Here is a 14,834-nt window from a genome sequence, read left to right on the forward strand (position 1 = left end):
ACCCGGTTCTGTGTTCTGGACTTCTCGTCCATCAGATCACCTCGAAACCAAGATGGAGGACAAACTTTGGTCTCCGTGGTGAATCTGGGGACGACAGAAGTCCCAGTTTCACAAACACAGTTCCCAGTTCCCTCGGAACATCCCAGCCAACGAATTCTGAAAGTTTTTATTACGCTTTTCTGGAATTTTACAAAAGACAGAAAGAATCTCACCTGGAATATTTGGAGCAAAAGTAGTTTTGATGCTCTATAAAGAAGTATTTAACAGATATGAAGGGATTTTTTACAGTGTAAAAGGTTTCTTCCTTAAATATACGTTTTACTGTTGGACTGGTTCTGTTCCAGTTCTGTTCCAGTTCTGTTCCTCACCTCCAGGTTTCAGAGTCAGTTTGGAGGTTCTGAACCAGTCGGCTGCCTGGATCGATCGTCTCTGCAGCAGCTGAGAGTCTGGCCCACTTCGCTGGGAACGTCCTGTCCATGCACGTGAACGCACCACCTTTACGGCTCCGCCCACAGAGCTGCACCTTGACAACACTGCCCTCAATGCCCCGCCCCCACCGGTCCATTCTCTCAGCTCCGCCCCCAACAGTTCTGTTCTCTCAGCTCCGCCCCACCAGTCTGTTCTCTCAGCTCCGCCCCCACAGCTCCGTTCTCTTAGCTCCGCCCCACAGTTCCGTTCTCTCAGCTCCGTCCCCACAGCTCCGTTCTCTCGGCTCCGCCCCCACAGCTCCGTTCTCTCAGCTCCGCCCCCACTGGTCCGTTCTCTTAGCTCCGCCCCACCAGTCCGTTCTCTCAGCTCCGCCCCCACAGCTTCGTTCTCTCAGCTCCGCCCCAACAGTTCCGTTCTCTCAGCTCCGCCCCCACAGCTCCGTTCTCTTGGCTCCGCCCCCACAGGTCCGTTCTCTCAGCTCCGCCCCCACCGGTCCGTTCTCTCAGCTCCGCCCCCACAGCTTCGTTCTCTCAGCTCCGCCCCCACCGTTCCGTTCTCTCAGCTCCGCCTCCAACAGTTCCGTTCTCTCAGCTCCGCCCCCACCGGTCCGTTCTCTCAGCTCCACCCCCACAGCTCCGTTCTCTCAGCTCCGCCCTCTCAGCTCCGCCCCCACCGGTCCGTTCTCTCAGCTCCGCCCCCACCGGTCTGTTCTCTCAGCTCCGCCTCCAACAGTTCCGTTCTCTCAGCTCCGCCCCCACAGCTCCGTTCTCTCAGCTCCGCCCCCACTGGTCCGTTCTCTCAGCTCTGCCCCCACAGCTCCGTTCTCTCAGCTCCGCCCCCACAGCTCTGTTCTCTCAGCTCCGCCCCCACCGGTCCGTTCTCTCAGCTCCGCCCCCACAGCTCCGTTCTCTCAGCTCCGCCCCCACCGGTCCGTTCTCTCAGCTCCGCCTCCAACAGTTCCGTTCTCTCAGCTCCGCCCCCACCGGTCCGTTCTCTCAGCTCCGCCCCCACCGGTCCGTTCTCTCAGCTCCGCCCTCAGCACGCTGTGGAGGACTTGCCGCTGAGGTTCGGCTCGATCTTGGCCACCAGCAGACGGAGAGAATCTCCCGAAGACCGAATCAGCTCTCGACCCCTGAGACAGAAGCAGACAACGCTGTGACCTCCAGATGTGCGGGACTCTGACCCTGGACGTGCACAGGTACTCACACGTGGTACTCCAGACCCACCAGGCTGGCACCGTTGACAGCCAGGATCCGGTCACCCGTCCTCAGCTTCTGACACTGAGCTGCAGGAGAACCAGGAACCACCGACTTGACGTAAACGCCGCTCATCTGCAGCTGAGTTTTCTGAGGGTGAGAGACAAGATGAAGATCTTCAGCCACATTAGCATCTGGAGGAGCTGTAAAGGTCTCACCATCCCGTCCACGAGGGCCAGGCCAAGCCCGTGAGGGCCCCTGTGGAGCTCCACGGTGAACACCTCCTGGTCGTCCTCCTCTTCATCATCTCTGACCTCCCCTCTCTCTTTCTTCCACTCAGCAAAGCCCCTGACTGTAAAAACAGAAAAACACATCTGAAACAGGAAGTCATGACTGGATCTGGTCCAGGATCAGCTCAGCTGATCTGAAGTCCTGGTGATCAACGTGATCAAATATCATTAACGTCTTTTTCCTTTAGTAAGGAAGAGAATCATCTGATAATCAATCTGATTAGCTGGTGGCTAATTTGGGTTAGCATGATGTGTTGTTGTGACAGGGACTTCCCAGCATGCCGCTGGCCTGAACAATGCTGCCGCCCATTAAGATTCCACACACCAACCCAGCTGTAAATTCCCATGATGGACTGGAGGCTGTTCTTTTCCCTCCTGACATCACCACCTCGCCGTCAGATTAAAGGATTAGCAGCTATCCAAATAACGCTAGCTGTTAGCGAGCGGCTCTGAGCCACGGGAGGTGGAAAATCAAACACTTCCTGCCCTGTGTAGGCAGGAAAACTGGACAATTCTGGGCACTTTGGCCTGGTGTGTGTTCAGATTCACAGATGAACGTGCTGCCGGATGGTTCGGTTCCTCCATAATCCTCAAAGCAAAACCACCTCCCGAAGGGGGAGATCACAGCCCAGGGACCAATGGGAGGGCGGATCCAGCAAATCCCGCAGTTAAAGCCCTTCAGGAGGGGGGTCCGTTCAGCATCTGGGCCCTCCTGGATCCACCTGACCTCTGCACTGTTATCGATCAGATCTGTGTCCTGGTTGCCTTGGTAACCAGGTTACTAGCATGCGCCCAGGGACCAGAGAGGAGGCCCAGAACCTTTGAAAACAACCGAACAGGTTCTGACTGGACTCAGGTTCTGATCATCTGACTGTTGGTACCTTTGTGTTGTGGCCGCGCTCCCTCCCTCATGTCGGCCTCGGCCAGCTCGCCGCCCTGCGGCGTGTTGGGCGGAGTCAGCAGGCAGGAAGGATCCAGCGCCAGGCTTTTGTGAGGGACCAGGCCCGCCTGGCCAGGGAGGGTGTTCTGCAGCTCCAGACTCTTCAGCTTCTGCGTCAGAACCGCCTCGCAGCCGCTCAGGTCTGAGCCTCGGGCCTGAACCACGTCTGAGCAGGCCTCACGGTCCCGACCCACCTCAGGGGACGGGCAGAAAACTGAGTCGGAGACCACCTGGGTGGAGGCGGAGGTCGCGGTCTGGCTGTCTGCAGTCTGCAGGTATAAAGTCCATCAGTACCAGATGTTGACACACTTCCTGAACACAGCTGAGCCCGTTACCTGCCCACGCCCCCCCTCCCTGGGGGGCAGGCGCCGTACCCACGCCTGCAGATGGCGGAGCTGCTGGAACAGAGCGGGTTCCACGGTGGCGTTGCCCAGCTCCAGCTGAAAGCTGCTGCTGGGCAGGATGAGCGGCGGATGGCGGTCAAAGCTCTCCAAGATGTCTCCTGCAGGGGGGGGGGCGTTAAAACCTGGACCTGAAGGAGGCAGTCCTGCTGCGCCTGTGTGTGTGTGTGCGTGCACGGGACGCCACACCCTCACCTGTCCTGACGGCGTCCTCTGCATCAGCGGGCGCCGGCGTCCACCCACTGGGACAGGACTTACTGGAGCCGTATTCTCTCAGGATGTGATGAAGCTGAGCCGGGTTCAAGGCTGAAAACTCCCCCCTGAGAGACGTCCACGAGGCCTGGACGGAGGAGAGACACCAGAGTTCCCATCATGCTCAGCTCCGCCTGACTAATGGGACCAGCGCTGCGTCCACGTCCAGGACACATTTGAGCGATTACCAAGATTGTCCCTAATGAGCTTCCATAGATTGTGATGTAAATATCACGGCTGTAAGTCCATAAAAGGTGATTCTGTTGTTCTTCTGACCCAGCTTTAACTGGACGGGTTTGTTGTGTCTGGGTTTGGTTCCAGAACCACATCCCACAACCGTCCTTCGCAACCTTTCCACGTCTGTAAACATCCATAAATAACGACCAGTGTGACCTCAGAGGTCCGGACACAGGGCACCAAACCACCATGACACGACTGGGCCAATCAGTCGGCTCGGATGTTTCCTGTGGCGTTGACGCCTCAACAGCTGACCTCTGACCTCAGGCTGGGCATAAACAAGCCCCGCCCTCAATGTTGCACATGATGACATCACTTCCTGAACATGTTTCCAGGTGAATCGACCCTCAGCTGTGGGTGTCGGAGTGAGAGACGACCTCTGACCTGCAGGAGGGTTTCTTTGGGCGTGGCCAGCAGATTAACGGCAGCAGACAGCTTCTGGAAGAATTGGGTGGCCAGCTCGCCCAGACCGATGCTCTGGAACCAGTCCATCATCAGGTCCAGGTTAGCCCGGATCTGGACCCCCCGCGACCACTGGTAGAACCCCCCCACAGAACCTGCAGAAGGTGTCCGAGTGGAAAGGAAAGGTAAGGATGCTAATGTTAGCATGCTACTATTAACAGCACCGGCGAACAAATGGCAACGTTAACGACTCGGGAGACATTAATCACCTCTCTCCATGAGGGCGTTGAACATGGACGCGTTGATGAAGAAGAACAGATACGCACAGAGCTGCAGCGAGATGTCCGGGTGCACCTGGAAGGCCTTGGAGAGTTTCAAGGTCTCCTTCAGCACCTCCAGGATGCTGCCAGCCCATCGGGCAGCCGCAGCTGCCCCCCCTCTGAGAAGGGGTTCCCCTCCAGCAGCCCAGGCAGCGCCGGGTACATGCTCTGAGGAGACAGAGGTCAAAGGTCAAAGGTTGGAGATGAACCCTTTCATCTCTCCACTCTGCTGTAAAAGCTACGTTAAGGCTCGTGTCCTACAACACGTCCACAGGGGTGTTACTGCCAACGCCATGGCGACGGCGCCGCCCTCAAGCTGACTCATGACGGCAGGTCAGACGTTTATTTAAGGCACCAGTGTGTTTCCATGGAGACGGGACTGGAACAGGAAATGAACAGGGCATTCAGGCCTGACTTCCTGTGCTGAGGGTGTTTCTCCAGGACGCAGGTCACAGCTGAACCTCCGCCAGACAAACCAAAACTCTTCATGGTTTTGGAATCGGGCCAGAAGCTGATGTCAGCCAACCTGGGACCCCCCCCCCCCCCCCACAATGACGAACCCCCCCCCCCCCCCCCCCCCCCCCAGAGCAAACACTCCAACATGAGGTGTCAGCAGGGTTGAGAGGAAAGGGAGAGGCGGAAACACGTGGTCCTGCTTCCTTCCCTCTCTTCCTTTGACATGAGTGTTCAGGGTGGTTCTGCTTCAGGAGGTTCTGCTTCAGGGTGGTTCTGCTTCAGGAGGTTCTGCTTCAGGGTGGTTCTGCTTCAGGGGGTTCTGCTTCAGGGTGGTTCTGCTTCAGGGAGTTCTGCTTCAGGGTGGTTCTGCTTCAGGGGGTTCTGCTTCAGGGTGGTTCTGTTCGGAGCTCCACCCAGATGACTGCAGCCAGTATCTTTCTACACTTCTGACTGGGATGATTCAGTAGGAGCCAGAAGGTCTGACCTGCCACCAGGGGGGCTGCAGCCGGACTTCTCTAGACCTCTACGTGGTGTGTAGGAGTCCCCCATCACAGCAGTTGTTTTTCCTGCTGATCTGACTATCTCACAGGCTCTTCCTGGCTGAGTCGCCCTTTCCAGCAGTTATTGTGTGTTCTGCCTGGAACCGGCTCAATCTAAACACAGCCTGGTGTTTCCACAGGCTGAATTTCCTGTTTCTCGTGTGAGCCAGCTCGGCTCAGAAGGTTCTGAAATGTGGGTTTGGGTTTGAGCTGCCGACCTTTGTCAGGTAGTAGACAGACTGCTGGAAGGTGAACATGATGACTTCCTCCAGGACCGTCATGGCTTCCTCACAGGCTGTCTGCGTGGACAACATCTCCGAGCCCAGCAGGCCTGAGAACACACACACACACACACACACACACACACACACACACGTTATAACAGCCCGCTGCAGGTGTGGCGGCTGTGAGGACCTTCGGCCCACCTTGGCCCTCCTGGTGCCCCCTGTAGGGCAGCAGCTGAGGGACGTCGTGCTGGATGAAGTGCAGCAGCTCGATGGAGTTGGCCATCCACATGAACAGAGGCTTCAGACCCGGGAGCAGCTGGTCCATGGTGAGCACCTGAAGGAGGCTGGGCTGCTCCGGCCCAGAAGTCCTGAGAGGCAACAGAGGAATGAGAACACCTCCAATGTTCTGGTGACATTTGTGCTGACGGGCTTACATTTCTGGCTGGATCGCTGCCAGTTCTTTGGTCTTCTCCTGAAGGAGGGAGAACACAGATTATTACACTGGGACCAACCAGACACTGGAGGGGGGGGCATTCTTACCCATGTGATCAGCTGGATCTGGCTGGCAATCCGGAGCAGCAGCTGCCTGAACTGGGTCAGCTGGAAGGTGGCGGCCGAGTGCTGGATGCACAGAATCAGCAGGAAAGCCGGCGTCAACTTTGGCTCATCTCCACTGGGGTCCAAAGATGTCAGAATCTCCTGCAGGACCCTGTCCTCCTGCTCCAGCTCGTAGCTCAGCAGCACCTCGGCGCCTTTAACGTCCCTCCAGGGTGGCACGAAAGGCTTTCGCCACAACCTTTTCTCCGCCACGGTGGAGCCGCACGCTAAACACGCTTTGGTGTTTGGACAGAGTCTGGTCATCCAGGGGGGAGTCTGGAGCCACCCTGAGGAGCTGGTCGGATCCTTGAACATGAACAGGTAGTGGTTCCCCAAACCTACCAGGTCCCCGGGGTTCAGTTCCACCTCCTCCTGGAGGTTAAACCCATTTCTGGTGACGGGAGCGCCATGAAGGGGCTTCAACATGGTCATGGTCTTTCTGTGGTCCCCTGAGGGGGACTGGACGTTGTCCAAGCGTCTGATGCAGCAGTGCTGCGGCAGAACATCGGGGGCGTACAGAAGGATGTCCACCTTCAGCCTGTCCTCGTCCTCCCCGTGACAGTGTTCTCTGCAGCGGCCAAAGATGGTGGACGTCCCGCTCATCAGGTAGATGACGAAATCCTGGAAAGACCCCAGGGACGTGAACCACTTCACCTCGTGGAAAATGTTCCAAATGTTTGGTGAGTAAAGTAATGAAAGGTGACGTTAACGAGGAGTGGGGAGGCTAGCTGGTTAGCATGCTAACTGCTGCCACCTGTTTTAAACCTGAACCAGAACCGTCCAACTGCCCACTCCCATTAATGCTTTTAGTAGATTATCTGCAGCCTCATCGGATCAGACGGGACCGACAGGAATGGAAAGGATCAGGACACCGGCCCGAGCGGAGCGGGTCTGTCCAGAACCTCGCAGCTTTGTTGAACCCATCTGATAAACACCAACACGAGGAGACGGAGATAAACCGGATCTAGAGTTCTGCTGATAGTGTTGTGAGTAAAGCTGGTGGAGGTCGGCGGGAGAACGGACGGAGAACATAAAGCGTTCTGCCGGGTCAGCACCTCTCCTGCAGCGTGGACAAACACTGGGCCGGGCTAATCCCTGCTATCTGACAGAACCGGCAGCAGGTGGAGTTCAGGACCGGCTGCTAATGCTGGGAGGGCACAGCACAGTTACCCTCCTCACTGGGTTACACTCACTGCCCCTTCTGTCTGGATCAGAACCAACCACCTGGGTGCTGCTCTGAGGAACCTGCAGGGATCCTCTGGATGATCTTAAGGATCTTCCTCCATCCCACCAATGGAGGTCACCTTCACCAGCTGTAGAATTCTGGCTTTCATCGCTTCTGGGGTTAAGAAAGGAATTCTGGGATTTCAGGTTTTCTACAAAATGACTGAAATTTTAAGTTTCAACCAGGTATTTTTTATGGTAAATGAAACTTCCTTCCTGTGAATATTCCAGAGTACCAATTCAGTTGTTGAACATTGCATCCTGTATCAGCTGCGGTCATTAGTGTGGCTCCTCCCACTTCCCCCTCACCTGGCGGTGGTTGTAGCCCTGCAGGAGCAGGAAGTAGGGGAAGTCGAAGGGAGGGTGGATGGAGAACTGGGTGGTGTTGTCGTCGCTGCTCTCCGTCTCCTCCTTCTCCGCGCCGAGCTGCAGCGCCTCTTTGTCAGCCTCGGCCTCGGGGTCCTCCCTCAGGGCGCCGTGCTGGGTCCGACCCACCTCCTTGGCCATGGTCATCAGATCCATCTCGCTCAGGCTCCTCCAGATGCTCAGGGCCTCCTCGGCATCGCTGCTGGCCTCCACAAACAGCGAGGCCACTCTGGAGCGGCTCTTCTGCAGCTTTCGCGCCTGAGCGTTGATGCCTGGCGGAGCAGACGGCGGCGCTCGTTACCACGGGCACGGACCTCTGCTGATGAAGCTCAGGTGATTTAACATTAACATTTTGGGTTGTGGAACCCTCAACCCCCCCCCCCCCCCCCCCCCCCCCCAGAGCCAGACAGGCTGCAGCCCGACAGACGAGGCTACGTTGAGCACCGGGGTTCTGAGACGGAACCACCTCTGTTCCAGGCCGGAGGCCCGTTTAGGATGCTTCACGTGGCAACAACGTCCTGGAGGGTTCAGTCAGAGCAACAGAGATTAAGTCTCAGAATTAGCTTAATCTGATGCGCACACGCCTAAACACACACACACACACACACACACACACACACACACACACACACACAGTGGTAATCTACTTTAAACCCTTCTTTGAAGATGTTGCATCACTCAGTAATTACACATCACAGCAGATGGTAATGACATGTGGAGTCCCCCAGGGTTCCATTCTAGGGCCCCTTTTGTTTACAGCTACGCTACACTCTCACTAGCTCAGATCACTACCGTTGCCATGGTTACTATGGTCATTATTCTGATGACACACAATTACAATATACCAGGGATAGAATAAAAAAGTAAACAACCAACCAAATGATGTTCAGGGATATTTTTAGAGGTTTTTTTAGTACAGAAACAACAGCCAGAAGCCAAAGTCAACGGGCAGCAGGACGAGCAGCGCAGTGCCGAGGGAGGAGCCACGGGGAACCTCCGTGGTTCTCGGGGCCTTTAATGGGCCCCCACAACAAAGCAGAGATAAGAGTGTGGCTGCGATGACCTCCTGTGCCCCTGGCTGAAGCTTTTGTTGGCTCCTGACCTCTCACACGCTGCCGTCTCGCTGCCTCAGCCGCCGATAAGCTGCACAATAAGCTGCCAATCACCGGAGGATAATGACCGGCCATGGCTCCGCCCTGGGGCCCTGTGATTGACGACCCAGGCAGGAAGGGGGCGTGGCGGCGGGAACGCACCTGCTGTGACCGTGTCTTGCTCCCGTAAACTCTGCTCCTCTATGCTGGCTCGCAGCTGGATTTCAAAGCGGCGGGAAAAGCCGTCTTTGGGCTTCCACAGGGACTGCAGCACCAGGGGCTTCTCGTGGTCGGCCACCACACGAAGCACTCCCTCCTCCACAGGTTGTCCACGCCCGTCTGGCCGATGACATCGCAGAGAGCGTAGTCGCTGGCGTCTTCTTCTCCAGGCAGTATCTGAACAGCGAAGACGCCGTTATCACAAAGAGGACACCCAGACGCACAACGGCCAGCTGCCCCTGAGGCCTGATGCTGCCAGGGGCAATAAAACCATGTTCCCTACAGTTTACAGCCTCTACCTGCAGTACCCGCAGGTGAACACGGGGGGCAGTGTTGCGTTCAAACAAGAGAAATTAGCTTTTCGAGCAAATATGGGCGTGTTGAGATGTTGGCAGACCAACACCAGAATGCTTTTTAATTGGAAATGAGACGGGAAGTGTTGCTGTGTTTCAGTGACACCATCAGACGCTGTCACGTGGACGCCGCTCACCTCTCCAGGGCCTCCCGCACCAGCTCTTTGGCGCTGGACTGCGTGGTGGCGAGCACGCTCTTGTAGTTCGTTCCCTCACAGAGGTCACTGCCGAAGATCTTCAGGACGCCCGGTACCGACATCTGACTGGACAGCTCGGCAGGGGTCGTCTGTGGTCCGCAGGTCACCTGACATGGCCCGGCCCCCGCCCCCCACTGTCCCGCAGGTTGGGGCTTTGGTTGAAAAACACTGGAAAATCTGTTATTGTGGCGGCGGATTTTGCTCTTGCCGGCTGCCGGACACAAACGCCGTCTGAGGAAGCGGACGGTGCTGTCGGAGTGGGTCGACTGAGAAGACAGAGACGGGTTCAGGTGACCGGAACACACGACCCATCAGAACCGCCACTGATGGATCAACCATCACGGGTCGCCATAAACACCAGGAAGGGCTCAGCAGACCGATTTGTTTACAGTAGAATAAAGGAGGTTGTAGAAAAACCTCATCAATCAATCACCACTTAAGCCATAGAGACGCAATTAAATGTTTTCCATTGAGAGAAGAGGAAACAGTTTGATCAAACAGTGGGAGCCTATTGATGACTGATCGATCTGCTCCCAAACATGACGCGACCACGTGGCCCATTTAAAAACAAATGTCAGATTGTGGTGGAAAAACCATTTAGACTTACTGGAGAGAGCCATTGCTGGGCTTCCGGCCCAGTTTTCCCAGTCTCTTCTTGGGTGAGCGGATGATAAAACCCGCAGGGAAGTTGAGGCTTTGTTTCTGACTCTGGCCGCTTCGATCCTCTGAGATCATCCTGGATTTTTCGATCACCTGAACGCAACACAGCCATAATTAGCATCGTAGCTAACAGGAGCTGGAACATAACGGGACTCTTACAGTCAGCTGAGCTGCTGCTCCACTCAGACCTCTGGATCCACGGGACAACCTGGATCCACGGGACAACCTGGCTCCACGGGACAACCTGGCTCCACGGGACAAACTGGCTCCACGGGACGAAGGGACGCGGTCACATCCAATAACAGCTGGACTTTAATTACATTCCATCGCAAATTGAAATAAAACGAGGGGAAGAACTAAAAAGTTCCAAATAAAATCACTTTTCAGGCAGAGAAAATCCAAGGTGAAGCGGGAAAGACAGAAAATGCTCCTCGCACGGTTGGTCCGGCAGTGACGGGGAGAGCGGGAGCCGAACCGGTCCATGATGACCCGGAGTCCGCCGGGAGGCTCGATCACTTTGGACCGCCCGAGAGCGCGAGGCGGGGAGCAACCTGCTGCTGACGTCAGAGCGGAGGGGCGTGGCAACGCAGTGACCGGTTTCTGCCCGCCCCCTGGCGGATGAGCGGAGTATAGCAGCGAAACGTTTAACGGACCCGCCAGTGGCCCCCGCCTGTGGCCCCCGCCTGTGGCCCCTGCCAGTGGCCCCCGCCTGTGGACTGTGGCCCCCGCCTGTGGCCCGTTTATTATCCATATCTACGCGCATTGCGCCCCCTACTGATCACAATGACGAGCTGCAACAAATCTTGTGAAGTCATGAGTGACCTTTCTGGTTCTCGCCATATATTCTGTCATTTATTCAGACTGTTGAGTCCCCAAAAACTTTAAACGATGTTTTTAAACAGTTAACTTTGACAAAACTCACAGGTTTAAATGTATGCATCTAATTTGATGACAAAAGTCTCTTTAAATACTTTTTATTTAAACTCTTTGTTCTACATATGAAGCTGTCATTGTCACTAGAGAATGTCGTTGCAGGTTGCTTCATTCTTGTGTTGCTGCAGAGGGTGTTTCAGGCAGGTCGTGCAGGCTGCAGCGAGCATGTCGGAGGCGGATGTGGAGCGTCACCTGCAGCTGCAGCAGCAGAATCAGGTCACACGGTTGAGTTTCTGAGGAGACGCAGGAGCTTCAGCTGCACCACAAAACACAACCTTCACCTCAATACCCAGGAAGAGGTACACAAGTCTCCAACTGTGTGAATCTTTATGTTTCTCTAAACAAATATGTGGTCATAACTATTAAAAGGCTTCAGGTTCAACATTTTCCTGTGAGTTTGAGCATGTGAAGTCTTCATTATTCTAATATTTATCAGGCGTTAGCGCTCAGCAGCGCTACATGAACAGTGATGAATCCATCTGATTAAAGCTTCCTCTGATAAAGACTCACTTACGGAAAAGCGACAAAGATCTACACTTAGACTCTGTCTGAATTTTATTATCTAACATCTCTAAGAGCAAAGTTTACCTTTAACTGATAATCTCTATGAACAAAATGAATCATTTAAAAATAAGTTAATGTGAGTGTTTGTAGATGCTCAGACATCTGTCACCATGCTAAGCTAAGCCAAGCTAAATTATCTTTAATCAATAAAGTCAATTAATAAAGTTTAGAGAGTTTAAAGTAAACTGGGGTTACTTATGAATTAAAATTTTCACAATACAAAAAAAGATCAAATAAGCAGTTTAAAGACCAAATTTCTATCTCGTGTGTCTAAATGATGCAGGGTTAATTAATGAGACCCTGAGAGACAGAAAACAGTGTTGGTGAAATAAACTAATTTAAATATGAAGCTGACTTCCTGTTACAACTTTTGGTTTGTAAAAATAAACACATAGTAAAATATAAACAAATTAGTGCTTAATTTTGTGTGTGAGTGTATGTGTGTGTGTGTGTGTGTGTGTGTGTGTGTGTGTGTGTGTGTTGGGGGAGGTCTATTTTGCATGGCGGAAGGATATAGGTAATCACTGACCGGTGCTTCGGTGGTATCGTCACCAGCAGCGGAGCGGCGGAGGATCTGAGGCCGACAGTCGGCGCTGATCTTCGGCCTCGACACTCAGGCTCAGCCGGTCCTCGGAGCAACAGCGGCAGGACTCGAACCGGCACCTTCAGCCGTGCGTGGGCACCGATTCTCTGGCTGGTTGTTCTAAATATGCCGCCGGGTTCCTGCAGAAGAGACGCAGACACAAAATAACGTCCAGAGAGGAGAAAACGTGAGTTAAATGTCTGAATTTTAAAATTGGGGACTTCCTAAAAACACGTTTTAGTTCTCTTCCTCTTTCTTAGAGTCATCAGAAAAATAGTTTAATTTAGTGTAATAAAACGTTGTATTAGACGTTACCAGCAGTTCCACAAACGTCATCATTATTCTGCGTGATTGCAGCTGTGATATTAAAGTAGGTCAGACTTTCTTTGAATACAAGTGTGATATTTTGCCTTCAGGAATGAGCTGATTTGACTTTTGCGTTTCTGCTTTTCCTGTTCGGAGCTTGTGACACTTCTGTCCCGGACAGATTCATGATCAGAGATTCTCTTCTGGATTAAGGTTGTTTCTTGAAGCCCACCTGACCATCCAGGTGTTCACACCTGCTGAAATGGTTCATTTGGGGTTTCTGGTTTGGGGGTTTCTGGTTTGGGGGTTTCTGGTCAGCTGCAGCCTGAAGCCTCCAGAAGAACCCTGCATCAGGTCCCGTTAGGGTCCGTTCCAGCGTCCCGTTTCCTGATGATTCCTGCTGAAGCACCTGTTTCAGCAGGTGAACGGAGGAACAGGCTCCTCCCACCTCCCTCCTCTAAAAATACACCTGATTTATTTGTTCACGTCGGGAGATTTTGAGGAACAAAAGTCAGGAGTTCATTTCCAGCCCGTCTTTTTTCTTTGCCTCTTTTGAACTTCAATCAGAACTGAAGTCATTTCACTTTCGTCCAAACCCGATTTTCATATTTTTGAGGTTTAATTTTAATTCGTCGTCGGCAGAAACGTCACCCGAAGGTCTCGGTCCGGTTCTGGATCCTCCTGATGGAAGCTCTGGCAAAGTATGATTTTATGGCCACGGCTGACAACGAGCTCAGCTTCTGCAAGGGCGACGTCCTGAAGGTCAGCACGCCACCCTGGACGACCTCCCGACCTCTGACCTTCGTGTTGACCCTGTATTTCTTCGTTCTGGTTTAGATTCTGAGCCCCCAGGACGACTGGTTCAAGGCTGAGATGAACGGACAGGAAGGCCTGGTCCCTCAGAACTACATCGAGATTCAGACTCCCCGGTGAGAAGTTCTGATGGTCCTCGAGAAGCAGAAAGTTCCTCTGTGGGAAGTTGTGATGGTTGATGTTCAGGATTCAGAGCCTCCAGGTGGCTCCAGGTGCTCTTGGCATCATTTGGCCCCCTGCTTCCAGCGCTCCTGGTCTGGGCGTGAAGGTGGGAGTGTGGGGAAAGTTCTGGTCTCAGGAGATTTCTGACCCACCTGATCTGGACCGTTTGAACTTTCCTCCACAGTCAGACCAAGTGAGCAGAAGTTTAAAAAGACCTTAAAAGTTGGAAAAAAAGGAATGAAGTGAATGTTGCCGTTCGCGGCTCTGCTGGAACTGTGGATGCTTCAGGACTCTGGCTGTGTGAGTGCGCCCGTGGGCGTGCACGTGAGCTCTCAACCACACAACAATGCTCCCCTGTGTGCAGGTGGTTTCAGGAGAACGCCAGTCGCAGCGCTGCAGAGGAACTCCTGAGGCTCAAAGACGTGGGGCAGTTCGTGATCCGAGGCTGCCAGAGCTCCCCCGGGGAGTTCTCCATCTCTGTCAGGTGGGGGAACCAGCCCAGATCCTGGGTCCTGGATCCTGGATCCAGCTCCTCTGCAGCCAGCAGAGGAGCTGGAGTCCCCCTCCAGGGGCTGCTGATCGTTATTAAAAACCCGGAGACGAAAATGAGGCTTTGAACCAAAGTTCTCCCCTCAGACACGAGAGCGACGTCCAGCACTTCAAAGTGATGAGGGACAGCCGAGGTCAGTACTTCCTGTGGTCCAAGAAGTTCACGTCCCTCAACAAGCTGGTGGATTTCTACAAGACTGCGTCCATCTCCAAGACCAGGGAGATCTACCTGAACGACGGCGGCCCCGACAGCAGAGCGCCGCCCCTGGTCCAGTCGGTAGGACTCACAAATCCTCCGTAAACCTTTAAAGAACATCTCATCTTTTACCATCCTTCAACCATCAGCTGATTCTTTGGCTTCCTCTCTTCACCTGCTTCCAGCAGGTGAAGAGAGGAAGTTTACCTGAGCAGCGGAACGCCGCGGCGCCGATCACGGCTTCATCGCGAAGAGCTTCGGACCAGCCTCCCAACCAGCTGGTAAATATTCGACCTTCGGTGACCTTTTATAGTTGAAGACTGAGGACGTCC

At 54.1% G+C, this 14,834-nt stretch overlaps 2 protein-coding genes across 3 annotated transcripts; one reads left to right on the forward strand and one right to left on the reverse strand.

Annotated features, from left to right (window-relative positions):
- Window positions 1-1,338: 1,338 nt before the first annotated feature.
- On the reverse strand, window positions 1,339-11,077 carry LOC115250027 (ras-associating and dilute domain-containing protein-like). Its single transcript, XM_029836945.1, is given in 20 exon segments — window positions 1,339-1,561; window positions 1,636-1,775; window positions 1,844-1,977; window positions 2,797-3,124; window positions 3,191-3,357; window positions 3,452-3,596; window positions 4,130-4,302; window positions 4,417-4,551; window positions 4,554-4,635; window positions 5,681-5,793; window positions 5,888-6,057; window positions 6,124-6,161; window positions 6,230-6,907; window positions 7,820-8,148; window positions 9,130-9,270; window positions 9,273-9,335; window positions 9,338-9,363; window positions 9,677-10,002; window positions 10,340-10,489; window positions 10,556-11,077. Coding segments are annotated over 19 exon segments (3,417 nt in total). The 5' UTR covers window positions 10,472-10,489; window positions 10,556-11,077; the 3' UTR covers window positions 1,339-1,464.
- Window positions 11,078-12,416: 1,339 nt separating this feature from the next.
- Window positions 12,417-14,828, forward strand: LOC115250026 (GRB2-related adaptor protein 2-like). 2 transcript variants are annotated; one of them, XM_029836943.1, is made up of 6 exons: window positions 12,417-12,663; window positions 13,425-13,544; window positions 13,620-13,711; window positions 14,122-14,241; window positions 14,394-14,583; window positions 14,691-14,828. In XM_029836943.1, the coding sequence occupies exons 2-6, from the start codon at window positions 13,467-13,469 to the stop codon at window positions 14,817-14,819; spliced, it is 609 nt and encodes a 202-aa protein (XP_029692803.1). In that variant the 5' UTR covers window positions 12,417-12,663; window positions 13,425-13,466; the 3' UTR covers window positions 14,820-14,828. The 2 variants fall into 2 exon arrangements, with proteins under 2 accessions (XP_029692803.1, XP_029692802.1); XM_029836942.1 differs by having other exon boundaries at window positions 12,420-12,663; window positions 14,688-14,828.
- Window positions 14,829-14,834: the final 6 nt, after the last annotated feature.

The sequence above is a fragment of the Takifugu rubripes genome, chromosome 5 (genome assembly GCF_901000725.2).
Source record: "Takifugu rubripes chromosome 5, fTakRub1.2, whole genome shotgun sequence".
Lineage (NCBI taxonomy): Eukaryota > Metazoa > Chordata > Actinopteri > Tetraodontiformes > Tetraodontidae > Takifugu > Takifugu rubripes.